The sequence below is a fragment of the Panicum virgatum genome, chromosome 8K (assembly GCF_016808335.1).
Source record: "Panicum virgatum strain AP13 chromosome 8K, P.virgatum_v5, whole genome shotgun sequence".
In the NCBI taxonomy this organism is placed as follows: domain Eukaryota; kingdom Viridiplantae; phylum Streptophyta; class Magnoliopsida; order Poales; family Poaceae; genus Panicum; species Panicum virgatum.
Window position 1 is genome coordinate 45,945,074 of NC_053143.1, and position 27,665 is coordinate 45,972,738.

The window sequence follows — 27,665 nt, forward strand, 5'->3', positions numbered from 1 at the left end:
AGTGCATTCAGGATTTATGTTCAGTTGTGGTTTGCACTAGATATGTTCCCTTTACCGTTACATAAGTTTGTTTTTTTTCTACAGGAGAGGGCATATTCAAGTGCGTTGAGAAAAGTTTCAAGATGATTCAAAGAATGTTCAGATTGGTCAACTTAAAATCATAAAGGCCTAAGAAATTATAAATTGAAATTTTTTAGAAGTAAAAAAATCAATTGAATAAAATAAATACTTTTATCCTCTGATGCGGCGCAAATGCTCAGGGTCGCGCGCGCGGGTGCGTGCTGACCCGTCGCACAGCGCCCGCGCAGCGCCCCCTGTTGGTCTGTGCGGCTCACTGTGGATCTGTCGGGCGCCACCGGCCCATTTTGCAAGTTACAGCCCAGCTCCCCCTACGCTACAACGGAAAACGCTTCGGCGACTTATCGTATCCCAGTAACGCGTATTACGACGAACAGGACCTTGATGCGGCACACGAAGGGAGCTTCTTTCTGGAAGATAGATAAATTATTTATCTTTAAAGTCCAATAAAATCCATTATCCTACTGCAAGTATATTCAATATTTTCATATGATTAATTCAATATTTTATTAAACTGGTTCAACATTTGACTATCAAAATGTTGAAATTGTATGGATGAAATGTTGAAACTAAACGCACAAAATGTTGAAATGTTGGAATCGAAATGTTGAACAGCAACCATCATGTAGCTTCTTCACTGCGCGGCGGCGGCAGCGGCGGCGTGAGCGATGGCAAGGCGGCGGCGGCGCAGGCATGAGGACGGCGCAGAGGTAGGCGGCGGCAGCGCAGCACGCGGCGGGGCGGTGCAGAGGCAGGCGGCAGTGGCGCAGCGCGCGGAGGCAGGCAGGGGCGGCGTCAGCACAGGCGGTGGGGAGAGAAAGTTGGGAGAGAGAGAGAGCTAGGGTTGAGGTGGGTCCAAGGGCTGTTGTTTGCATGAATCCCAATACTGGAAGATATGGAAACTAAAAACTACCGGAAGATCGGAAGATATATATAGGAATGGCGGCACATGAACAGACTCGTGGCGTGTTGGTTTGACGTAATGGTGACCCAAATTCTGCAGCTCATTAATGTACTGGTGGCCCAAGCCCAAAGCCTAATAGAAAAGCAGCGATAGTCAGCCCACCAAGGCACCAAAGGAAAAAAAAAAAAGGTCACATCCTGTTTCCTCTTTCTTGGCTTGCTAGCGGCCTCTCCCCCAAATCGCATCGCTCTCCTCCAGGCGGCGACGCGGAACGGCGACCGACCAAGAACGGCGGTCGGCCTCCCCTCCCGGTCTCCCCTCGGCGCTCGGCCGTCGCCGGTCGGCGGTCGCGCCTTGCCGCTGCTGTGGCTACGAGGGCACGCGCGGACGCGGCTGAGCCTAGCCCTAGCGGCAAGCATCCCGACTTTGGCGACCGGCAGGCGACGACGACGGCGAGCCCGGCGCTTACTGCCGGCCACCCGCGCGCCACGACGGCCTCGGTTCGTCTCCGGCTTGCCGTGCTGCTTGAGGCAAGGCCGCAAGGTGAGCACACCAATGTCAGAGCATTCTTCAAAGTAAAAAGTTAAGATTTCATTTTCTGATTTTTTGTTGCATTGGATTCTTGTAACATAGGTGAAGAAGAATGGTGCTAGCAATAGCATATTTGCATTGTAGAGTTACATTTTTTTTATTAGTAGCTTTGAGCCTGCTTTGATGTTTTGTATTTTTTTTCTTAATTAATAGAGACCACTATGCTTAGACTTTGTACTTTGTTTATTACTATCGCACATTTACATGGAACTTTTTTATGTACGTGGAATACCCAGCCGTGAGGTTCTAGCTCCGCCACTGCTCGCCGGCAACCCCCGTCGCCTAGAGCCCAAAGCGAAGGAACCGCTGGAGACTTGGTCTCATCCTGCTCCGCCTCGCCGGCGCGGGAGAGTATAAGAGGATGGAGTCGGAGGTGGTGAGGATGGAGATGGTGTTGGCGCCGTCGCTGCCTTTCAAGAAGGTGCAGACGGCGGACAAGTATCCCAAGGGCCAGTCCCGGGGGCGCCAGTGGAAACACCTCCGTCACCTCCTCCAGGCCGCAGATGCCTCCTCCATGCCCCCCGACCGCCCCAACTGTGAGCCCCGTCCGATCCACCCTTTCTTCTCAGATTGGATACCCCATCTGAGTTCTGGTAGATTTGCTCGATTATTGTGCGCTATGGCCGTGCTTAGGCTTTGCTGCCTCCTTTGTCTTTGCAAATCTCCTGTTTCGGTGTTTCCCTTCCGTTCTCCATGTTTATTTGGGTTACTTTACCTTAAATAAAACTTGTTAGATTTAGATCATGCTCTATTACTCTTCATGGCTGGTGGATGCATGTGTTTTAGTAAAGAAAAAGAGCTTCATATCATATTGAAATTTGTCTTTAGAGTAACTGCTCAACTGTTCACACACAAAGCATTAGGTTAATGTCATCATTACAATTCTTTTGTAGAATGTCAATACAATTAATAATGTCGAGATCTTTGATGTAAACTGATAAAATTTTTCGGTTCTTGCTAACCATTGTAGAGGGAACCTTGTAATAAATTGTTGAGAACAAATATAAATTGTCGCTTTCTCATTTTATTTTATATTATTGGAAAGCTCGTGACATGAAAAATCAGCAGAAAACTGTCCTTAGTATCAAATATTAAAAATCCAGAAACTGTCATTGATGGTACTAGAAAAATTGACATGTTTTTATTCTTGTCATTTGTAGTTTTTAGATAATATCATGTACTGAAGAATATGGCCTCTGGTAATCCTGTATGATATTTTGATGAGTGTTGTATGGTTGATGTTATCTTAAATATGCTGCATATGTGGTTTTTTTAGTTTGAGACAAACATCATATGTGACAATTTGGTTTTATGCAGATCTGAATATTCAATCGCCCCCATCCATTTACCCATCAAAGAGATACTGTGACATAACAGGTTTTGAGGTAAGTTTAATTTAATATTAGTTCTTTTGGGATTCTTTTTGGATACATATCTGAGAAGGTCATTAAATGGTTATATTCAGCGTTTAAATGTCAAATTAGAAGAAGAAAAAAACAAAATGTCACATTGTGTTCCTAACTACTCCCTCCGTTCCAAATTATGGATCGTTTAGACAGTGTGCTACTTGTTGCAGTAAAGGAGGGATTACTACCAATACCAGCCATTCTGTATTTCTGTATATTGATGTAGTGCTAACTTGTGATCTGATATGTAATTGTATTATCCGCATGGGACCTGTTTAATACTTGTATGTAGGACATAAAAGCTGATCTTTCTTTACACTATGTGCAATAATTAGCTGGGTTGGAAGAAAGACAAATGGGTAGCTTATAAGAAGCTAGAGCTAAGAAAAACAAAACTTTTAGTAGTATGTTTGTCAATTCTGGTGCTTTTTGAGTTTTGAACAGTGGACTATTATGTTAAAGAAGCCTTGCATGTCTTTTTTCTTTTGAAAATGTGTATGATTTTCTTCTTTGGGAGCTGTGAAGTTGACGATGGGTGTTTTGAGAATGTGTCTATCATGATACTCTTTTGAGCTTGTATTTCCACCTTCATGAAACCTCTGATTAGGACTCACACAGTATGACTTTTTGTTTTACTATATTTTTTGTGTGTGGAAGCCATGAGAAAGAAAACCTGTACATGATAGTGCTAGACTAGGAACTGTTAGGAGTTTGTAGCGCTAGATTAGAATGACTAGGCAATTATAGGTTCCTGGCAGTCATTTCATACAAGTTAGTCACCTGTATCTATAAGTTGCTAGTCTGTGTTGGAACCCTTATGATACAAGATTTTGTGCATATTTTGTATGTCTTCAAATTTAAGTGATAATTGATTGCTGGTTTGACTATCTAAATTCTGACATTTTGCAGTTAGCTGTTGAAATTATTGAACATCATTTTTTAGTGCACTTTGTTTAATGGCAAGTATTTTGTCTATTTTTTCTAGACTTTTTTACTAACTTGTTTGGCATCAACTCAGTACTCATAGAGTGACATAATGTATAAACTTCATGATTCTAAATAGTGGGATAAGAGATTTAGCGGCTGGACTCAAAAAAACAGCTAATAGCGGGCTAAATGAGGCTATAGCGGCTAAATTACACATGAGTTTAAATAGCGGTACCATGCCTCAAATAGCTATAGCGGGAGATTTAAAACCTTGATGAACTTCAACTCCTATGATGTTAATAACCTGTATATTGGACATCCTTAGATGATGTCATGTAGAAGCTTTATTGCAGTTCCTTGATATTAATAGTCTGTGCTTTGGATATCCTCAGGCCTCCACTGACATCTATGTTTTAATTTGGCTGAGTTGCGCAGTCCTGTCCTAGCCAATGAGCAATGGCCTAGCCTGTTCTGGTTGAACAGTGGACAATAATCCCTAGTGAAACAGAATTCTAGAAAGAAGAATCTGGACAAACTTATTTGTGTTGCTATTTTTTTTATCAAACTTGTCATTCCCTACTGCTGCATTCTCTGTTTACTCTTTGGCTGCCAAGGGGCAAGTGAACTAAATTTCTCAGTGCAGGCACCGTATATGGATCCGAGGACAAAGCTGCGCTATGCAGATCCAGATGTGTTCAAGCAGATCAGGATGCTTCCCGATGAATACGTCCAAAGGTATCTGACCTTGAGAAATGCAGCAGTTATACTGAGATAGCAATCCCTGAACATGGATAAGTCTTGTTGCACCACTCTTTACTATGTACGGAGGAGGCTGTTTCTGAATCCTTTTAAACGGATCTTTCTTCCTTGCTCTTGTATATCAGGGATTGCCTATGTGATTACATCCTGCTTTGTATTTTTCATACTGAAGATTGCGAATTGATGTTTAAGTATGTTCTCTGCTGTAGGCGAATTATGTGGTATCTATGTGCTATATTCAATTCATACCTAATTTTTTTGTTTTGTAAGATGTTAATGCCACAATCTGGGATATGGTTCTCAAAATCTCAATTCTATTGTATGGTTTTACATTTTACGACCTGGATTAGTGGGGCTGATTATACAATTCTAGTCAATGAAATTTGCAGTTATATGATTTCTGTAGTTAACATCTTATGATTCCAATCTCAGCCACATCCAAATCAATTTACATTTTGCAATTCTGACAACACCCGAGACCTCTTGCACGCTTATATAACACAACTTTTTTTATTTTGAAACGGTTAAAGTCACAGGAAGCTTTTTGAGACTCTAATTCAAACATCTGAAAATGAATTAGGCAAATGCAATCGCATTTGATGATGCAGCAGTTGGTATACATTACTACAGCCGATAATCACAAGTGCAAGTAGTAATAATGTAGTAGCACTTTTCATAACTATTATGCGGCCGGTAATCTTGTCACTCCATGTTGGAGGTTCTTGCTCGCAAGATGCTCACCAATCAAATACTCGCACAGAAACTTCAGAACAATCAGCACGATACATTCACCATCTTGTGCTCTCCTTCGGTAACCAAAAAAATAATAATGTGCACTCGATTCCATTCTGTACAGGACCTAAGTATGAAGACGCTAGCATGACCTAATTTTATGAATGACTGGAATCTGGGCCTATCTTCGAGCCCAATGTAGAAGATACTAAAGTGATTCCAGTATCTTCTAGACCTTAAATTGAACCCAAACATGCCACTTGGGTCCAATCGCACTAATTTTGAAAATACAGAGCAGATGTCTGAGTTTATCTGATGAGAGATATAATCTCCAAAAAAAAATCTGATGAGAGATATGATGCCTGTGTTACCTGTTATTCATTGATATCTTCTATTCAGATTATTCCCTCAGATTTTGAAAGTTCTGTATTATTAATGTTGTTCTACGAACATAGCTTTCTTCTTACACATTGTGTCCCACACCCATATTTAGTCTTGCACTCCTCATGTATGCTCAGTATTTATATGCATGACAATTTATTTAGTTAGCTTATGGAACATAATTCTGCTTGATTGTCTTTGGACAATGTTGAAATAGCAGCATAATTTTTTTAAATTTTCTCATGTTTGTTTATATTCATAAATAGTTTTTCTTGATTCCTAGGCATGGAAGATGTGGTTGACAATGTGAACAATGAATTAGTTGAACAAGAAGTGAGCACTGGCAGCATCCCTAGCCTGCTGTTCTGCACAACAAGGCTAAATAAAAGGCTTACGTGGAAGGTGTGGGATGACTTCATACCCACCTTCATCGATGGAAGGTCGTGCGGGCTGAATGTTTGCCACAGGACCTTCAACTACAACAGCACCAATAGCACTACCGGCTTGCGCAATCACCAGAGCAAGTGCAGCCCTGGGACTCAGAAGAGGCCAAGGCAGCACGAGCAAACACCCTTTGCAATCTACAAAGAAGAGCACAGCAGTTGTCAGCTGATCCAAAATAGTGGTGATAGCTAGCACTTCAAAAGATAGACATGTATACAAAGATATATGATGTGTGGCCTCCTTTTTCTTATTTCGTTATGCATTTTTTCTTGGGCTTCACCAACCTTTGTGTGATCTGGGAGATGCTTTCGCACTACTCTGATGATTTTGTGGTGGTGCAAATATTTGGCTTTCTCCAATGTCTCACTACGAGATGCACCCTCAATTTACCTGGACACTCCAGACACTCATGGAAGGTAGGGTCAACATCGCTGAGAAGTGCTAGAAGAAAGTAACTTCCAAATCAACTCAGGCAATCTGATGGCTCAAGTAAGTGCACCTATTGTGGGTGTGTATATATGCGAAAAGTTTTAACAATATATGCATGAATGTCCCCTCAAATGGATTTCTCCATTCCAAAAACATGAAAGGTGAAAAGAAAAGCATGATTAAGTGCTTGGTAGCTGGGCCAGCTTCATGTAAACAGGATGCTGGTCCTATTGGGAAATCCTATACTAGGACCCAAGTGTCATAGCTATAGGCGATAGGAAATGCATGATTTGGAATGTAAGCTCCATTGGTGATTTTTTTCTCTCCATACAATAAGTTTTGGCCGGTAAATGAGTCTTCATGTGAAGTTGGAAGGTTATTGCAAGTTTCTTACATGAGCATTATACATATTCATCACGGAGCTTGTTACTCTGATGCTATAAAAGGGCAACTGTAGAATTTAAAACTAGAAGTAGGACAATATACCTGTACTGAAAGTATAATGCAAAGCCCTAAGAAATTGTAGAATCAAGCCCTCAATGAATAGTTGTAGAATTGGCACCCAAAGCTTGTTCGCCTGTGTCACTTGGATTATCACCGGGGTGGAACAATCGTACAAATTTAGGGTGTTTTTGGCAGAGCTCCCAGAGCTGATTATCTGCTGAGCAGGAGCTGAAAAAACTAGTTTCTCTTGAATCAGCTCCCGTAAAGAATCGGAATCAGATGGAGCTCTACCAAACAGGCAAGCAGTGATGCACTTTACTCTTTTAAGTCCAACACGTGCTCCATCCGTTTGTCTTCCACATCCACATTTGTAGTGGATTGATGAATCTGCCCCCGAATCACCATGAATTTGCAAATTTGGATAGTGCTGGGAGCCATCTCCCACTCTTCACCATTGTTGAGCCCCGGGCCTACACCAAGCTTTTTCCCGTACGTGAACTTACCACTCGTTCGGTCATTTTCACTCTTATCATATTTGCGCATTACAATGATTAAATCCATATGATGGTACATCTATCTCGCCTCAGTTCAAAGCCAAAAAGAAAATAGGTAGCCAGATCGGATCATGATCTGTCCATAGAAATAAACCAATCTCTTCGTGCAAACTATAAAAATTTTAATCTGGGTCATCGGATCAATATCCAAGGAGAGGGGCGCAAGGGGGTGGGAGAGGGATTTACAAAAGTGTGATTACCCAATCCAAGGGTGAGTCCAGATTGTAATATTACTCAATCTCCCATGCCCCTTGGATGTTGATCCGATGACCCGGATTGAAGTTTCCATAGAAATAAAGTCACAAGAAACATTGAACACATGCATGATATACACGCCCTGTTCCATAACAGTTTATTCTTCTTCCTCCATTTTATTTTGTGCATAACACACTTGTTGAGTGATCATTACTAGAAGAGATTGAGCTGAAGTTTAGCTGAGTGGACATGGTCGGAAATCGGAATTGAGGTTTAATTAGCTGCTGCTGATGTAGTGGTTGATCTTGTCGTAGTACCTGTCCCAGATCATGAGGCCGCCGTAGTTGGGCACCTTCTCGGCGAACTGCAGGATGCCGTAGTAGAGGTCCTTCTGGAACAGGTACGCGTCCTGGTCCGCCTCCGGCGACGCCACCACGCCGACGAACACCCGGCTGCCGGGGTACGCCGCCGCCCACTTGTTCCACGAGTCGAACTGCCCCCACTCGCACCGCAGGTCGCCGCCGTAGAGCCGGACGTGGACGCGGGCGAAGAGCCCCGTCGCGAGCGCCGCCGCGAGGCCGGGGTCCGGGTACGCGCACCGCACCGTCGCCGTCAGCGTCACGCCGCCGGGCCGGCCGCGGTAGCTCCGGCCGCGGGCGCTCAGGCGCCTGGCGAGCTCGTCGTAGTGGCCGGCGCCCTGCTGGTCGTCGATGTAAAAGTCGACGCCGTCGAGCGCCGCGTCGCCGAACGGGCGGGGCACGCCGGGGCGGGCGCCACCGAGGTAGGCGTCCCAGAGGTGGGCGGCGAGCTCCGCGGCGGACCGCTGCGTGGGGAGGGAGTGGCTGGCGTTGTTGCCGGCTGCGGCCGGCCCGCCGATGGAGAGCAGCACGAGGATGCCCTTGGACTGGCAGTGCTTGATGTCGGCGCCGACGCCGGCGAGCGGGTGGCCCGAGAGGTCGAGCGAGTAGGAGGTGTTGGCGCCGCCGCCGCCGAAGCCGGTGAGGAAGGAGATGAGGACGGCGGTGTAGGCGCCCGTGTCGCAGGCCTCGCGCAGCGTGCCCTCGTCCTTGTTCCGGCCCCAGAACACGGCGATGTCGCCGGGGCCCGTGGCGGCGAGCGACGACCCCACCGCCAGCACGGAGAAGAGGAGAGCGAGGAGGAGCCTGCACGGAAGCCGCCGGAACGCCGCCATTGTGGTGACTGTGGTGGTGCCTGATGCGATCGAGATGGAAGCGCGGAGCACCTGTATTTAAGCCACACGACAGCAGAAGCATCCCACTGAGAGAGTGGAGGACAGCGCTAGACGAGCTTGCACATGCTGACCATGGCGGTCAACAACGGTGACCATGGCGGCTTTGCCAGGTAGCCGGCCGGCGAGGTTGACGTTGACCACCGCCGCTGGAGCCGACAACGAAACATGCAGAAAGGTTGGGTGGAACTTTGGAAGGGCCCCGTTGCTTCACGCCCCCACCAAGTACGTGCTAAAAAAAAGGAATGCAAGTTTGATCCGCATGTATCAGAAGTGTAGGAAAAAATGACTGGAAATTTGCAGAAGAAGCATCAGCCACACCCACAATTGAGTGCATAGTAACTATTAACATTAAGTCTGAATCAGTTTGATGATCAGCATCAGAACTAAAGGCGAGCATAGGGAGTTTGTAGAATAGTACAGGGCATCTATAACATGATTTCTGAATCAGTAAGGGATTCTCGGTATTTACAGCCTTACAGGACAATCTCACTACCACCAAATACTGATTCCAACATCTATCACTCTATCAGCAATCTGCTAACTGTTTCGTCGTTCTTTTCTGTCAACCAATACATCACTGGTGCGTTCATCTTGAGATGATTGTGTAAGGCTCAAGCAAAGCTGACTTGGCAAAGAATCGATCAGGCTTGGAGACGTGGCTCCTGCACTTCTGAGATGGGAACCTTCACGCTCTGGTGACGACGACGCCCCTGGAAAGAGCTGCAACTCCTGAGGCCGCGGTGCATAAACTTCAGCATCATTGGCAGAGTGATGTTGACTGTGCAGCGGTGATACTGTATTCATTTGGCGTGTTATGTCCACCGAGATTATATTAGGAATGTTGCTCCACATCTGATGTGGCATGGGGTGAGTCGCCAGATCAGGACTTCTCGTGTTCGCCACTCGATGTGACATCCCAAGGCTGCTATTCCCCATCCTTACACAGAGCTTGTTTGCTAGTTCTGATATTTGGGATTTGAGTGTAGCGTTCTCCTCTTGCAGCTCGGTCTTCTCTGAACTGACCTGTCAATCAGTATATTTTTGGCTTAACAGGTGCAATGCAGATAGTAACCTGAAACGTCTACCAAAATGCTACATCAAGCAAGTGGTGCTATTAGTGTAACAAACTCAAATGAGAATGGTGAAATGTTAATGAAAGTCATATGTCAGTCAGTTTCGCATTTCCAGTTAATATCAATGAATCATTGACTGGATTCACAAAACAATTTTTAGATAAAGGATAAACCGGCCGCATACTATAAGGATTCACAAAAGATAATATGTCCTACTTTTAGAAGAACGACTCAAGCTATATGTTTATCCTTCTGAACAGGAAAGTATTCAGTAGATAATTTATTGATTTTAAAAAGTGTACATTAAACTCCTTAGGGTTGGTCTATAATTTGTATCCATCCTTTGAGAAACAGAAGAATTCATGCAGCATATAGCATGTTTAAAAATTTTTTTATCAAGAATATATAAATGCTTGAATTAGGGAACTCACATATTGACGTTCCGATAGGAGAGCAGATTGTTCCTTTCTGAGAGATTCTACTTGAGTGACCAGATCTCGCAGTACTCGCGCAGCATCACCTACTACTGTAGCTTTTCCTGTATTTTGTCGATCAAGATCTGTAATAGCAGAACTGTGTTGATCAGTGCCTTAGTTATTTATAGCCAAACCAACAACCCTAACGTACAAAACTGTAAAACTAAGGCAATGTTCTGCAAACAACAGGACGACACGATAATGATTATGCAATAATATTTTATGGCGCATGATGCAAAGCAGATAGCATCATAAGTATGCCGTTGAGCAGATGGCACTCCCATCAGAATAGACGACTGCATGGTACATCAGCAACAATTTTCTGAGCGCTTGTTCGGCTGGGCATAAGTGGCTGTGCTTGAGCTGCTGCTGGAGCCGGCTGATGGAATGGAAGCAGTGACTGCAGCTGTGGGCGGACGGTGAGGGACAGGCAGGGCCGCAGGCACTACAGCGGTGGGCGGCAGCAGCGACGGCAGCCGTGGGCGGGCGGCGAGAGACAGGCAGGGCGGCAGGGCGGTTCTGGCTGGAGCTGGTTGGCTGGCAGCTCCAGCCCAGCCACTTATGCCCAGCCGAACAGGCTGAAGTGCTGTTCCATTCAAAATCACAGCATAACATTAATAGTTTAAACACACATTAATTTTTTAATAAGAAACATACATTAACTTTGAAGCAGTAGCAAATTTAGAAGTTGCATTTTGGCAGCCAAATCAGCAGTTCTTTGCATGGCAACAATCACAAACACACTCAGCACAGATGGTGCTAGCATGCTGATGTGTAAGACGAGTAGATGACACAAAAATATCCTTAATGGCATGGTTTATTCATGAAGACGCAATAGTATGATGATCCATAAAAGAGGGAGAACGAAAGCAGTATATAGAAGCAAAGGATTGCAAATAATTTTCAGAACCAATAAAAAAAGCTCTGTAGGGTCTAAATAAGAAGTTGGTGTTTGTTCTCGGAGTAACATTAACATGTTGTGGAGCACTCAAGTTTTTTTTTGAGAAATTTTAAGGAATGGATTCAGTAGACCTTTTAGACAAGAATGGAAAATCAGATGAGTTCTCCAAGGTGACACATTAACATACAAAATGGTGCAGATATACTATGCACTGCATCCTAAAAAGAGAATATAAGTTAATTTAATTTATAATTTCACTCCTCACTGAAAGTGCACGTGTCCTGGCTGCCATTAACAGATGATCCCAAGTGAAGAACAGAATGATGGAATCTAAATGCAGATACTGGTATCTTTCTCAAGAGAGTAAAGTAATTCTATAACAGATAGTCAATAGGTGGCGTATATTGTACTAACCTAGCATACTGCCGAGCTCAAGAAAAAGCTCATTCAACTGATCACGCTTGAGCTTCTCTCGTTCAGCCTTATGAGTTTTCTTTGGAGTCTTTTCCTGAGATCTTTGATCAAGAGACCTGCAGCATAAATTTGTCCAGGAAACAGGGGAAAAAATGCAGCTGCATTAAAATGGGTAGGCTGAGTGAAGGGGTACACTACTAGAACAAATAAGTATGAAAAGAATGGACAGCATTATAGTTCAGAATAATCTAAATGCTGAAATGCAAAAATAGCCCATTTAGAATTATTGGCAGTTTGAGGTTAGGTAAATCTGAACTCCAAGAGATACCGAAATATCAACTTCAAACAGAACATATTCTCAGTGTCAGAATCATATAAAAATTGCAAATTAACACTTTTTTCTTTGATTTGCCAACCTGATTGAGATGTAAAATAATACATGCTGGAAACAACTACCATGGTTGATATACCTCATTCTAATGTGGCAAGGGGTGATGTATAAAGTTCATTCAAAAGATGCCAAACTGTAAACCTCTTATATGACTCGTCCCAGAGCCCAGGGTCCTACCACGGGTTAAAGTGCAGGAACCCATCTGCACAGCTCTTGTCCTACAGTCTTTTTACTCCTACATGGTTTCTTCTGCTCGCTTCAGTATACATGTGAGTTATGCTTTGTACTCCCTCCGTTCTTAAATATATGACACCATTGACTTTTTTTTCTTCGTTTGACTATTCGTCTTTTCTACAAATATTTATGCAAATAGCCAAATCTTCAAGTTAGATTCAAGAGACTCTTGATAATAGACGTAAAGGTACTCATTTCATTTCATTTAACTAACTGATTAATTAAATAATGTTGGTCAAAGTTGAAGAAAAAAGTCAATGGTGTCATATAAAAAAGAACGGAGGGAGTATGCAGGGAACTTTCCCTTTCAAATTTTGTTGTGAGTTCAGATAAAAGGATTGCTTTGCTTAAAAAAAGAGATAAAAGGGTTAAAAAACCAGGAAGAAAAATCAAACACACAACTTAAATTGTTGACTAGTCTCGCTTTTATATGCGTGCAGTTGAAAATGACAAGCCTATGGGACCAAATGATCCTGCTTTACTTATGAGGCTACAGTAGCTACTAGCATACATTTTGCATCTCTCTACCTCTTAGATCATAAGTTTCATTCAAGTTGTGGCCCTTTACTGGCCAACTCCATATGACATGGAAAATAAGCAAGCAGCAGAGGAACTAGAAAAAAAAAACTATAGTGAAGAAGCAAACTAAGTCAAACTAGAAGGTTGAACAGAAATGCAAGATTTAACCTTAAAATACTTTTTTGAGGATTTTGAAACATCTATTCACAGATCAGCCTACCTTATATTGTGCATGAATGAACAATGCCCATTTTAATCATGTGTAGCTTGCAGCAGATCAGATGAAGAATGTGAGGATATTGTAATTATCTGATGGACATTAGCATTTTGAATGCAAGTGTTTTCTCTGCCACAATCACCCAAGATATGTAATTGACTAGCAGCTATGAAGTAGTAAATGGACTTAGGTTCATCTGCATTGTAGTTCATGATAATTTTCTGTGCCTTTATAGTTATATACTTTAGACTCTACAGAAAAATTCATAATCTCAGAAAGATACATGCAACTAGAGTCGGGAGATGATCTAAAATGGGAACAGGTACGGCCATGCGTGTGAGCGTGTCATAGACTAATCAGCCATACTGTAAAAAAGAACAATAATTATTGCTTTGAAATAAGTATTACTTATCAAGTTATCATATAATTAGAGGCTAACCCATGAACAGGCATCTCAACAGCAGCATTTGAACTTCCAGGCAGTGAATTTGAGCTTTCTGTGTCAGCCACCATACCCAGATTAATGCTCCTGTATCACAAAATGAGTAATTAAGCAATAAAAACAGATGAAACCAAGTGTAACAACAAGATCAGCTAATACAGGCCACAAGCCTGCGAGCCATTAGAACACCAAATTTAATCCACTTAAAACAAACCCTGGGGTTTGATGGGAAGCTATACCACAGCATTATCAATTATTCACAATACCACAAAGAAATAAACTTTTAAACTCCTAAAAAAGAAATACGAACCAGATATGGGTCGCACATAATCACATCAAGAAATAAAGGTTATGTGTGGACTTTGGACAAGGATCAGACCAACAACACAAAAATCGATCTGAACCTGCATCAACAACTCGGTATGGCTATGGCTACCTTTACTAACTGCTATTAATAACAATTGCTCTAATAGCCTATCAAATATGGTTGGTCAACTTTACCAATCCAGATATTTCAAAGCAAAAAAAAAAAAACTGTAACACAGCAAACAGCACATGAACACGATGAACAGCCCCTTCTCCCTAAAAGCCTCATCAGGACATCATCTTCTTTCTCTCCCGCCGCAGCAGCTAAACCAAGAACTGTGCAACCTATCCAATACCGATATCGAGGTACCAGCTTTCGCAATGAATGAATTCATCTAAATTAACAACCTAGACACCTCAAGAAACTAACCCACCTTCTACTACCCCCCTCCCTACTCCGTACCAACTGAATCATGCCCGCGCAAAGAACCAAGCTTCGATCCCCCCACGCCCACCCAAATTCAGATCAAGAAACGATCTTTCTTTGCGGCGCGGGTACCTCGATCGGCCTCGACAGATCTTGATACCCAGCCGGATGGTCCGCGGCGGCCGGCGAGGCGGCTGACGGCCAGAGATGGAGGTTGGCCGGATGGATGGGCGCGGACAGGGCAGGTGCAGGGGACGGCTACCTGGGGGAGTGGGGAGCTGGTGCGTGGGGGGAGCCTCGGGGAGGGGAGGGACTAGGGAGGCGAGCACACGCACGCGGGCGCGGGCGCAGGGAGCGTGTGGCGGCCACCCACCCGCACACTTGGGTGACCCAGGCGGCAGCGCGGTGACACGTGGCATCGCCGCCGGCCCCACCGGCCACGGGAATTCCCTGGGTCGACGCCGATATGGATGAGGAAAAAGCTCTGGTAGGATTGGATCGGGACTGAACGATGAATGAGCTCCGTGGATTGGGATGGGGATGGGAAATTGGTCCCAGCCAGGTCGACATGTGGCTGTTGTGCCACGTTGGCATGTAAACCAAGATTTCTGGAATCCTATTAAAAAAACTTTGCTAGAGAAAAATTTACTAATTTTATTAGGTTATTAAGATTGTTATTGTAGGTAAAGAAATATGCTTTCAACTAAACGGTAGGAGTATATCTAAAAGTAAGCGAATTTAAGAAGGCTTAGTCCAAGCATGTGTTGCGGTAGTTTTAGTTAAAACATGTCTTAAGAACTAACACTGGCGAAGACTTCGATAACTCTAAATTTTTACCGAGTTCCACTACTTCTTTCGTCGACTCCTTCGTGTTCTTATCCCAACCCCGTCCTACCCTTATTCCATGTTTCCGAGTAAATTTACCACTGAATTCGCTGCAATACCAACCTGTGGACTCGTACCGCCTCCTATGGCCTTTCATTAAGCCAAGGAGAGGAACAATGTGATTCTTTTCAAAAGAAAAAAAAAGAGGAACAATGTGACTCCATCTTAGCAATGCCCAAGTGTCGCACCCCCTGTTTATAGTAAAATTATGTGCCTTCATGTTGAAGTTTTGATTTGTCTGGTGCGCATGAATTAGAAAAATCAGGGGAAGGACACCTAAAAGGATATGTGGCATTCATATGCCGGGAGGAAGAATGCACGGACACCTCATCTTGTCATGCGTCATTTATAGCTTCGGTGGTTTGAGGAGTTCTCTGCTAATGGTTTGGAAACCAATTCAAGACTACACCAAACTATTTTATTTTAATATACTTTAAAACCAAACCAACTCCATCTCAATCCACTTGCTATTCCACCCAAACCAATCCAAACTAATTCCTATTACAACTAAAGCAAACCAAATCAATAGTTTCAACCCAAACAAACCGGTTTCGAACTACTGCGTCTAATTCTCTCCAACTAGTTTAGTGACTCCGCTCTTGACATGGGATCCACGTATAGTTTTATAACCACACTGTTTTACACAGAGTAGCTGTAAGTCATACTAAATCATCTCCAACAAGTTTTAGTCAATTTCGATAAAACTTATAGTGTGAACGCGAGGTTTTATTTTCAGAATCTGACTCTTGATGTGGGGTCCACATGTAGTTTTAGTCACACTGCTTTGCACAGAATAACTGCTAGTAATACTGAGTCATCTCCAACAAATTTCAGTCAATTCCGATAAAATTTTGTAGTGTGAACGCGAGATTTTATTTCCAGGGTCTGACTCTTGACGTGGGGTCCACGTATAGTTTTAGCCACACTGTTTTGCACAGAATACCTGTCAGTCATATTGAGTCATCTCCAACAAATTTCAGTCAATTGCGATAAAATTTTATAGTGTGAATGCGAGGTTTTATTTCTAGAGTCCGGCTCTTTGTGTGGGGCCCACGTATAGATCTAACCACACTACCTTACCAAGAGTATCTACGAGTCATATTAAGTCGTCTTCAATAAATTTCAATCAATTTCAAAAAATTTATGGTATGAATGCGTGATTTTTAGTTTTAAGGTTCATACTATTTTGGATAAAATATCCATTTCAACCTACGCCAGCCCATCTCAACTCGTGTTTACATAGAACCCACTTCACCCCAACTCATTACTTAATTCAACCCATTTCAACTCACCCAAACACAATCCATCTCAAAACCCAATCCACAAAACTCATTTCAACCCAAACCATTAACAGGGTGAGACACATAAACAAACTAGTGTGGTGTTAATATAGGGTATTCTAGTAATTTGAATATCTAGCAAACTTGTGAATATTTGGATTTCAAAAGGTAATTGTTTGGAGTTTTTTTCTTGGAATATCTATGTAGGAGTCAATGATATGTGGGGCTCACATGAGTCAATGATATGGGTCGCGATCGTGATGATATATATATATATATATAATTTTCGAATTTTTTAATGATATATATCCAATTTTTCTATTTGAAAAAGAAGATTGTAGAAGATCTACCAGAGTAAATACCAATCAATCACCAAATCTGATATTTATCATCCCATCAAAGTGATGATTAGGCCCTCATAATTTATTAGTTTATACTGTACATGATGAATAATAGGAATAATCCAGCTCGGATAAGATCTTGGGAGATACGGGCATAAACATAGAAAAATATAAACATTAGCAAAAATAAATAATAGCAGCATCCGAAGAAACCGGCAGATTATCCACCCAATGAGCTGTGGGCCTGTATCTCGAACCCCTCGGCAGCAGGTTTGCAGTGTGAAAGGACAAAAGAAAACCGGAAACGCAATCCCAGCCGTGCAATTATCAGTTACTCCTCTCGTGTATATGCTATTTTCTATTCTCCCCACCCGCTAACATGGATATTGCACCTTGGTCCTCCTCTCTGCAACATCTAAAACAGCTTAAAAAATGTGGGTACCCTTTGCATGAGATTAAAAATGATGCTCATCTTCCTCCATCTCAAACATGATCATGAACATTGGTTTGAGTTTTGGCCAAAAAAATTATTTTCATCAACATTTGGTGGATTTTGGCCACGTGAACCATGTCACAAGTACTAGATACTACACGACAATATCGCACCGCTGCTTGTTTGTGGTGTGATACGTACAATAAAATACGAGGTAATAGTCAATGTGAAGTTAATTGCCAGACTATAGCTTACTGGATATGTTCCTAAATAGTTGTAAATTTGACCATGTAGCTACATAAGCAAAAACAAAAATCAAGGGGCAAATCCGGCTGACATAAAAAAGGAGAGCAAGTTGGACACTAGCAAATAGGTAAAATCTCGTTTAAAAAGATAGGTAAAATATAATAAATTCATTTTATAAGAATACAACAATACAAAATATAATCGAAATACATTGGCGAGCAAATAGCTAAGAAAGAAAAATATAGTGCCTTTGCATTCCTGACCAACACACAAAATAAATTTATAGGTATTTCCAAAAAAAAGTTCTATACTCATAAACACTACCTCTACATCTACATGTGTGCAGTGTGCTCGTGCTCGGTAAGGCTCTACTTAATCAACAAAGTAGTTTTTCAAAAGAAAAACCAACGAAGTTGATAGAACCGTAATAAGATTATTTCTCGAGGGCCTTTTTGCATAACGCCTCCTCTGTTCCCGTGCCGGTGCTCTGTTTTGGGCTTGTCACTTCCACGCCGGTCTTCCGTCGTCTCGTCTGCTCCACTCCACTTTCCTCCCCCGTGTTCTCTCCCCTCGAGACCCCAAAAGCACCGAAAGGGTGAGACGGGGGGAGAAAAGGCGGCGGGTTCAAGAACGCCGGGGCCCTCCGGACCTCCACTGCAAACCCCCCTGCATTCCCACCTCTCCAGAGCGCCGATTCGGGGGCGCGGAGGCGGCCATGGGCTCCGGATCTTTGCTCAAGGTCCTCGCCAAGAACTTCGACGTCCTCGCAGGGTCGGTCACTCTCCCTGTCAGTGTGCTCTCTTACCCGCCCCCCTCGATCTCTTTCCGGGATTTCCCGCTCGCGTGCTTCTTTGCTCGTCCCCGCGGCGGTTCCGGCAGTGTGGAGTGATGCGGCCGCGCGATTCTGGGCGCTTCGGCGCTCGGCATTGCTGGAATGCAGATGCTCTTCGTTGTCTGTGAGGTAATCGGCTGAGGCTTGGAATGGGCCCAATGGCGTAGCTTTTAATCGGCGTCAGGTTTTTTTGGGGGAAAAAACATTCTCGCGTTTGGGAAGAAAAGGAATCCTTCTTGGTATGGTTTACTAGTTGATTAGTTCTTGGCCTGTAAAATCTCGCGCAACTGAATCGACTTCGTATTGCGGTGTGTGCTGATTAGCTGGAGCGCTGTTGCGTAGATATGCCTGCAGTTTTGTTTGTTGGAGAAAAAGATTTATTTTTTTCTTTTTCGAATTTTGTTGGTAGAAGGACTTGCTTTAAGGTGGGTTCCGTGACGTTCTTGAGTGCGTTCTGTTTTGCAGCATTCATTTTCGAGTCTTCAGTTTCGCTCGCCTACATCAGCACGTCTCTTTCTGTTGATCTGATTCAGTGCCTTTCTGAACGCAAACCATTGCCTGAACGAAAAGTTAGGATGTGAAATGTGGTGCACGAGTAAGCTGTCGATGAAGATAACCAAATCTGAATGCATAGATCAGCCGTCCAGTTCTGTCACTTGCTACTTTTCCCTCAGTGGTTCAGTCCTTTATAAAAGCGGTGATTGCTTTTAGATTTATAGTTTTGCTAGTGTCTGCATTTTAGGTTTGTTGCTCAATTCCACTTTCCTGTTTTATTTTTTATGTGCAAATAAGAGTTGTCCAGTCTTATCTTTTTGGCTGTTTCACATTCCTTTCCATGCAGCTAGTTAGGTCATATGGAGAAGAATGGCCCAGCACAATCTGGTGCTGTTTTCTTATAGTTTAGTGGGTCGTGGGTTATGTCTTGTAGCGACTGTGATGCATCATTAAAGAAATGAGTGTCCGTTTTGGGACTAGAATTTATTAAATCTTCTTAGTGGGAACCGATGTGTGTTGTACCAGGGTACACTGAGCTTCATTTATTTATGAAGCTAGTGCCACTGCCACATTCAGTATTGATGCTGTGATTCATGTTGCTGGGTTGGACCAATATGCTTCGACATTTCTTGCTATTACTGTGCTGTAACATGTAAAAACCCATTTACGAAACTATACCCCTCATTTGTTGGAGAGCTAAGGCTTACAACATTGCTGGTGAATAGGTTTCTTGTGAGTTATTCATTTGTTCCTCTGTTGGAGTGTACTGATGGTTTCCTGTTACTAACACAGGCAGGCTAGTGCCACTATGGTCTTTCTGAATTTACAGTTCCTCTTTCTGAAAGTTCTTTCCTCTGGCTCATATGCAATTATTATGAATCGAAAGTGCATGCTTTAACTTCAGTTCATCTATTTTTCTCTGTAGGCCTTTGGTTGCACTGGCTTATCCTTTGTAAGTTGCTCACATCATGTCTTTTACTTCTAGACACTCAACTTTTTTTATAATAATTTGTTTGTGCTAAAACACAAATGTAATTCAGTGTTATTACAACTTACAGGTATGCTTCAGTTAAGGCAATAGAAACCAAATCTCCTGTTGATGATCAACAATGGCTCACATATTGGGTGCTGTACTCATTAATAACACTGTTTGAACTCACATTTGCCTCAATTATTCAGTGGTAAGTTCTGCTGTGGTGTGATTGTTATCTTATTTTTAGTGTCAATTCACTATTCTGTGTGAAAGTTGGAGATCCTTTTGGCTTTTGTAAGCTTATAGTTGTTGCTATATCTCAGGATTAGTGTACAAACAGGACATATATATTAGCATTAAGTCATTTACACTGTGAAGCCCTTATACATCTTACTCTGGTTATCCTTGAAGATTTTGCTCCTTTGTTTTTAAAGTTAAAAGTACAGACTACAGAGTATCATAAATCAGGCTTCACATAGTTATTTTAATTTTGAACCAAATAACAAAGAACTGGCTAGTAATATACCTTCAGTTCTTCGGGTTTCGAAACATCCATGTTTTGTGAAGTAGGAATGTTTAGCACAGTTGGTTTAAGTTGATGGATAAGTCTTTGTGCTGGATGGATAAGGCATAGGGTCCTTGCAAGGACCAGAGCATCTATTCCTTTAGCATATTTCAGTATGCTAGGACAGTCAGTTTGCTTTCAGTTTGCTAGAACAGTCAGTTTGCTAGGACAGCATCTAGCTTTAGTTCTTTTGACTAGCATCTTAGCATCCTTTGGCTGCCTGCCCTGGCTGCCTATAAGTATGTATCCCCAGCCCCTTGGGTTGGCATGGCTTTGAGTTTGTGAATATGAGAAAACCAGAAAATTGCCCCAAGTTCATTGTCATCCTCTCAGCTCAATGAGAGTTAGAATTGAGCTCCTAACATCTGGTATCAGAGCCGTACTTTCCTGTAGGTTGGATATCTCTTGCTCCTCCCCTTCCCAAGCCGCGGTAGCAGCCCAGCCACCACCACCAGCAGCTAGCGCAGCAGCAGCAGCAGCTGCACCAGCCACTACAGCAGCAGCAGCAGCCGCTGCAACAGCAGCAGTAGCAGCCGCTGCAACAGCAGCAGCAGCAGCCCCGGTTGCCTCTTCTTCCCCGTTCCCTTCCCCCTCTCCACGCAACAGCCCCTTGGAGGCGCGCCATGTCCGACGCACCGTCTCAGCGCTCGGTCGCCTCGAGCGCCCGGCGCCAGCGAGACGCCGAGCTCGCCGCGGCAGAGGAGCGCAGGCGAGCGACGGCTCAAGCCGCTGCAGCAGCGGCGAGGGCGGCCAGGCTGGCTGCAGCGGAGCTGGCAGCGGCCAGGGCGGAGGTGGAAGCAGAGGAGGCGGAGGATGCAGCGCGTGCGGCGGAGGTCGAGGTTGAGACCTTGCGCGGCAGCCTCAGCGGCTCCATCGCCGGCGACGCCACCGCCGACGAGGACCTTGAGGAGTTGGAAAGGGAGAGAGCGCGGGAGCGGACCGCGCGGTGGGCAGCAGCCCACCCCGGCGGCGGCGGCCTGGACGGCGGCGCGCCCGGCGGCGGTCCAGGGGCCCGCGCGCCCGGCGGCGGTCCAGGGGCCCGCGCGCCCGGCGCGCTCGAGTCTCTGCTGGACCTCTCCACCATGACGATCGAGGAGGCGATAGGTCGCCTCAAGGTCGTCGACAGCGACGAGCCACAGCCTCCCTCGGGAGGCATCTCCATCGGTGGGAAGCTCCACCTCACTCAGGAGCAGTGGGAGGCTCGGCGCGGTGACAGGAGGAGGGGGGAGCCCTCTTCCTCGACTGGTGGCCGCAAGCGCGGCAAGCCGCGAAAGGGGCGCGGAGGTGCCCAAGCCGGGGCACGAGGGCGCGCCGAGGGTGGCGCCCGCGGAGATGCTCAGGGCGGCGCCGCTGACAGGCCCAAGGCGGCACGAGACGACGCCTGCCACAACTGTGGCAGGCCCGGCCACTGGGCCAGGGACTGCCCGCAGCGGAGGCGTGGGGGCCAAGCCCACGTCGCGGAGGCCCAGCCGGATGACGAGCCGGCTCTGTTCCTACTCCACGGGGACATGGAGCCGCATCCGGCGGCACCGCCTGTCACCGCTCTACTCCACCTCGACGAGCCGCGTGCCCGAGTTCTCCTCGGCAACGGCTCCGACGACGACAGGGTCGATGGCTGGTACCTCGACTCCGGCGCCACGCACCACATGACCGGGCGGCGGGAGTTCTTCTCCGACCTGGACGTCGACGTAGGTGGCTCCGTCAGGTTCGGGGACTCCGCCGTGGAGATCAAGGGCGTGGGCTCCGTGATCTTCACCGCCAAGTCCGGAGAGCACCGGATGCTCACCGGAGTCTACTACATCCCGGCGCTGCGGAACTCCATCATCAGCCTTGGGCAACTCGATGAGAGCGGCTCCCGCGTGGTGATCGACAGCGGGGTCCTCCGCATCTGGGACCACCGTCGCCAGCTTCTCGCCAGGGTGGTTCGAGGGAAGAACCGCCTCTACATTCTCCATGTCGGGGTGGCCCAGCCTCTTTGTCTTGCAGCTCGCAGGGACGACGAGGCATGGCAGTGGCACAAGCGCTTTGGGCACCTCCACTTTGAGGCCCTGAAGCGGCTCGGCGCCAAGGAGATGGTGCAAGGCCTCTCGTGCCTCGACCACGTGGAGCAGCTCTGCGACGTCTGCGTGCTGTCGAAGCAGAGGCGGCACTCCTTCCCCCAGCAGGCGAGCTTCCGAGCCAAGGAGCGGCTCGAGCTCGTACACGGGGACTTGTGTGGCCCGGTGACACCGGTCACACCAGGAGGACGGCGCTACTTCCTGCTGCTCGTCGACGACCTCTCCCGCTTCATGTGGGTGATGATCCTCGGCAGCAAGGGAGAGGCTGCGGACGCCATCAGGCGTGCTCAGGCCGCTGCGGAGGCGGAGAGCGGCCGCAAGTTGCGCGTGCTGCGCACCGACAACGGCGGCGAGTTCACGGCGTACTGCACGGATGAGGGCATCCAGCGCCACTACTCTGCGCCGTACAGCCCGCAACAGAATGGCGTCGTCGAGCGGCGCAACCAGACGGTGGTGGGGATGGCCCGGGCCCTCCTCAAGCAGAGGGGCATGCCGGCCGTCTTCTGGGGAGAGGCGGTGGTGACGGCTGTCTACATCCTCAACCTCTCGCCCACCAAGGCACTCGACGGCATGACGCCGTATGAGACTTGGCATGGGCGTAAGCCGGCGGTCTCCCACCTGCGGGTCTTCGGCTGCCTCGCGTTCGCCAAGGAGCTTGGCCACATCGGCAAGCTCGACGACAGGAGCACTCCGGGAGTGTTCATCGGCTACGCGGAGGGTTCGAAGGCCTACCGCATTCTCGACCCGGAGACACAGCGTGTGCGCACGGCGCGCGACGTTGTGTTCGACGAAGGGCGAGGATGGGCGTGGGACAAGGCGGTGGACGACGGCTCAGCTCCGACGTACGACGACTTCACCGTCGAGTACGTCCACTTCGAGGGAGCCGGGGGAGTAGGCAGCTCTTCTTCGCCCAGCGTGCCTACCCCGGTCCCCGAGCCTCCACCGACTCCGGCGCCCGCCACACCGGCGGCACCACGCTCTTCAGCTACGACTCCGGTCTTTCGCAGAGGCCGAGGGACACGCGGCATGGCGTGCCGCGATGCAGTCGGAGATGGACGCGGTTGAGAAGAACCGCACTTGGGAGCTTGCTGATCTCCCTCGTGGTCACCGCGCGATCACCCTTAAGTGGGTGTTCAAGCTGAAGAGGGATGAGGCCGGCACCGTCGTCAAGCACAAGGCTCGCCTGGTGGCACGAGGTTTCGTGCAGCAGGAGGGAGTCGACTTCGACGATGCCTTCGCTCCCGTGGCACGGATGAAGTCCGTGCGACTTCTCCTTGCGCTGGCTGCCCAGGAGGGCTGGCGCGTCCATCACATGGACGTCAAGTCGGCGTTTCTCAACGGCGACTTGAAGGAGGAGGTCTACGTGCACCAGCCGCCGGGGTTTGCGATCCCCGGCAAGGAGGGTAAGGTGCTACGTCTGCGCAAGGCCCTCTATGGCTTGCGGCAGGCCCCGAGGGCGTGGAATGCCAAGCTGGACTCCACGCTCAAGGGGATGGGCTTCGAGCAAAGCCCGCACGAGGCGGCCATCTACCGGCGGGGCAATGGAGGCAATGCCCTGCTGGTGGGTGTCTACGTCGACGACTTGGTGATCACCGGCACCAAGGATGAGGAGGTGGTGGCGTTCAAGGAGGAGATGAAGGCCACCTTTCAGATGAGCGACCTGGGGTCTCTCTCCTTCTACCTGGGGATCGAGGTGCACCAGGACGACTCCGGGATCACACTTCGACAGACCGCCTACGCCAAGCGCGTCGTCGAGCTCGCCGGGCTCACCGACTGCAACCCAGCTCTCACTCCAATGGAGGAGAGGCTGAAGCTGAGCCGTGACAGCACGGCAGAGGAGGTGGACGCTACTCAGTACTGGTGCCTTGTGGGGAGCCTACGCTACCTCGCCCACACGCGGCCGGACTTGGCGTTCTCCGTCGGCTACGTTAGTCGGTTCATGCAGCGACCGACGACGGAGCACCAGCAGGCCGTGAAGAGGATCATCCGCTATGTTGCAGGGACTCTCGACCACGGTCTCCACTACCCGAGGTGCCCTGGAGCGGCACACTTCGTCGGGTACAGCGACAGCGACCACGCCGGCGACATCGACACCAGCAAGAGCACGAGCGGGATCCTCTTCTTCCTCGGCGAGTGCCTTGTTAGCTGGCAGTCGGTCAAGCAGCAGGTGGTGGCCTTGTCCAGTTGTGAGGCCGAGTACATAGCGGCCTCCACCGCGTCGACTCAGGCGCTCTGGCTCGCTCGACTGCTTGGTGATCTACTCGGCAGAGACATTGGAGCGGTGGAGCTCAGGGTGGACAGCAAGTCCGCCCTGGCTTTGGCGAAGAACCCTGTTTTCCATGAACGGAGCAAGCACATCCGGGTGAGGTACCACTTCATCCGAGGCTGCTTGGAGGACGGGAGCATCAAGGCAAGCTACATCAACACCAAGGACCAGCTTGCAGACTTGCTCACCAAGCCCCTTGGGAGGATCAAGTTCCTTGAGCTCTACTCCAGGACCGGGATGGTCCACTCCTCCCACAAGACGACGCACAAGACTTAGGGGGAGAATGATGGATAAGTCTTTGTGCTGGATGGATAAGGCATAGGGTCCTTGCAAGGACCAGAGCATCTATTCCTTTAGCATATTTCAGTATGCTAGGACAGTCAGTTTGCTAGGACAGTCAGTTTGCTAGGACAGCATCTAGCTTTAGTTCTTTTGACTAGCATCTTAGCATCCTTTGGCTGCCTGCCCTGGCTGCCTATAAGTATGTATCCCCAGCCCCTTGGGTTGGCATGGCTTTGAGTTTGTGAATATGAGAAAACCAGAAAATTGCCCCAAGTTCATTGTCATCCTCTCAGCTCAATGAGAGTTAGAATTGAGCTCTTGAGCTCCTAACATAAGTTCTTTGATTTGGTGATTTAGTATTATATTTTGGTTTTCAAAGCATCCATGGAATTGTCATAGTTGCATGGGTTTTTTACATCTGAACTCAGAATATTCGGTTTTAGCTCACACAAATGTACTAAAGATCATAATGGCACACTACTAACAATATTCAATGGCTTCCCATGCTTGATTTTGACAGGCTTCCTTTCTGGCCTTCACTGAAGTTGATCTTTATTTGCTGGCTTGTTTTGCCATACTTCAATGGTGCAGCCTATGTGTACCAAAATTATGTGAGGCCTGCCTTCATAAAGAACCAGATGGTCAACATTTGGTATGTCCCTCAAAAGAAGGGCCTTTTTGGGAAATCTGATGACTTCCTCACAGCACTTGATAAGTTTGTTGAAGAAAATGGAACTGAAGCTTTGAAGAAACTAGCAAATAAGGTATATGCAACTTATATATATGTGTGCCCACTTTGTGCGAAATGATTTGAATTTAACCTAGTTGTGCATGCTTGTTCATTCTGGTTCCAATTGGCTCTGATCTTCTGGTGATGATTATAATCATCCATCACTATGCTTGTCGACAGCATTTTGATTTTGCTGCTTACCTTGTCTCAAAGCTATAGTTTGATGATTATTGTTTGTACTCTCAGCTAACTCATTAGTACCTGTCACACTGGGTAGTTGAGGCTTCAGCTCTAGTGCTCTTCTAGTCAATCTTTGTTTTATTCTTAAATTTGAGTAGTTCCTATGGACCATGCATTAATTACTTTTGAGAAAAAGAAGCTGAGAGCCCTTCTTCTGTTCCAGTGACAAGTCATCATTCTGATATCTTTTGTTTTGTATTGCAGGCTGGCAAGTCATTTAAACAGTCTGGTAAATCGTCAAAGGATTCGAAAGAATCAAAACCAGCAAAGGATTCAAAGGAATCAAAATCATCGAAGGATTCAAAAGAACCCAAGCCATCAAAAGATGCAAAGCAACCCAAGGCATCAAAAGATCTGAAGGAGCAGAAGCCATCAAAGGATTTGAAGTCACCCAAGGATTCCAAAGAGCAGAAGAAGGCAGCATCGAAAGATCCAAAGAAAGCGTCCCTGAAGGATTCTAAAGAACTGAAGAAAGCACTGAAAGATTCAAAAGAACAGGAAGCTCTGAAAGATCCAAAGGAATATACACCAAAGAAGCGAGTGACATTCGCTGAGGTGGAGCCTGAGAAGGAGGTCATGGCCTCCAAAAGTGAGTGGCACCCATACTCTGACTTCCACAGCGCGTACCCTGAGCAAAACTCTTGGACTAGCAGCTTCATGATCTTCGAGGACGAAAACACTTACTGGAACCAGGGCCCGCACGCATGGTAAACCCTGAACTCACCCTAACTATTGCTTTAAGTCCTAAACTGCCTCTAGTCTCATCATCGTGTTTCTTGTGAGGTTCAGATCAATGCATCAAGGCGGGCATTTTTTTGGTTCACTTGGAGTCGCAAGGTCCCCCGGTTCATCTTCAGCCTTTAGCGACTTCCATCTGCCGTTCGTGCTGACATCCCGTCATGTAACATATTTGTTGACATATACCAGTAGATGAGTAGTGTAGTAGAACTCTGCAATGTGGGTGGTGGTGGTGAACTGGATGCTGTTGCATTTGAGGTGGTGAACCTTATTTAGTTAGGAGAATTGAGATGATTGGGGGTAGCAGTGTGTTCTAATCTTATCTGTGGTGTCTGAATGTGTCCGCTGCTATTTGATGCATTTTCCAGTATCTACAAAGTGCCCCAAAAGTCCATGCGGAGTCATGTGATCTTGTCGTAATCAATCCCGTGTTTGAACCACCAGGTCTCTGTTGAAAATTGCTAGCAGAAGTTTACAAAAAAAGTTTCTAGGTTTTAAGGTAAATTTTACAAAAACTTAGTATTTTTATTAAATTTACCTTTTTTTCACCACCAAGGAAAAAAACAGAGTATTTGTACCATGGGCCGGCTGATGGGCCGAATCCTCTTCTCTCTAGCCCAAAATGACATCTTCTGCGCGGGCGTGGTGGAGGCTCGAGCTCCCAGGGTGAGGAGCCGAGGAGTCGCCCCCCAGCGCGGCGGCCTCGGCGAGCAGCAGCGAGCACGAGGACCGGGAACCCTAGCGCCCCCATTCCCCAATCCACTCGCCTCCCTCCCTCATCCGTCTCCCGCGGTCTCGACGGGGTT

The 27,665-nt window shown here is 46.5% G+C and overlaps 3 protein-coding genes across 7 annotated transcripts; 2 read left to right on the forward strand and 1 right to left on the reverse strand.

Annotated features, from left to right (window-relative positions):
* Nucleotides 1-1,164: 1,164 nt before the first annotated feature.
* On the forward strand, nt 1,165-5,002 carry LOC120644871 (chromatin-remodeling complex subunit ies6-like). Of its 2 annotated transcripts, none has more exons than XM_039921606.1 (4): nt 1,165-1,525; nt 1,810-2,109; nt 2,891-2,958; nt 4,545-5,002. In XM_039921606.1, exons 2-4 carry the CDS (start codon nt 1,935-1,937, stop codon nt 4,647-4,649), a joined length of 348 nt encoding a protein of 115 aa, XP_039777540.1. In that variant the 5' UTR covers nt 1,165-1,525; nt 1,810-1,934; the 3' UTR covers nt 4,650-5,002. The 2 variants fall into 2 exon arrangements, with proteins under 2 accessions (XP_039777540.1, XP_039777539.1); XM_039921605.1 differs by having other exon boundaries at nt 4,550-5,002.
* A 2,877-nt stretch (nt 5,003-7,879) lies between these two features.
* Nucleotides 7,880-14,930, reverse strand: LOC120644869 (xylanase inhibitor protein 2-like). 4 transcript variants are annotated; one of them, XM_039921602.1, is made up of 5 exons: nt 14,629-14,796; nt 13,761-13,850; nt 11,961-12,076; nt 10,601-11,231; nt 7,880-10,119 (listed from the first exon to the last, which is right to left on the reverse strand). In XM_039921602.1, exon 5 carries the CDS (start codon nt 9,034-9,036, stop codon nt 8,122-8,124), a length of 915 nt encoding a protein of 304 aa, XP_039777536.1. In that variant the 5' UTR covers nt 9,037-10,119; nt 10,601-11,231; nt 11,961-12,076; nt 13,761-13,850; nt 14,629-14,796; the 3' UTR covers nt 7,880-8,121. The 4 variants fall into 4 exon arrangements, with proteins under 4 accessions (XP_039777536.1, XP_039777537.1, XP_039777535.1 ...); XM_039921601.1 differs by having other exon boundaries at nt 9,390-10,119; nt 10,601-10,728; nt 14,629-14,930; XM_039921604.1 differs by having other exon boundaries at nt 9,390-10,119; nt 10,601-10,728; nt 14,504-14,783.
* A 3,262-nt stretch (nt 14,931-18,192) lies between these two features.
* LOC120644872 (HVA22-like protein a) lies at nt 18,193-27,229 on the forward strand. The gene is made up of 6 exons (XM_039921608.1): nt 18,193-18,452; nt 19,934-19,960; nt 20,067-20,189; nt 25,672-25,915; nt 26,326-26,828; nt 26,911-27,229. Coding segments are annotated over exons 1-6 (954 nt in total). The 5' UTR covers nt 18,193-18,396; the 3' UTR covers nt 26,912-27,229.
* The last annotated feature ends 436 nt before the right edge of the window (nt 27,230-27,665 follow it).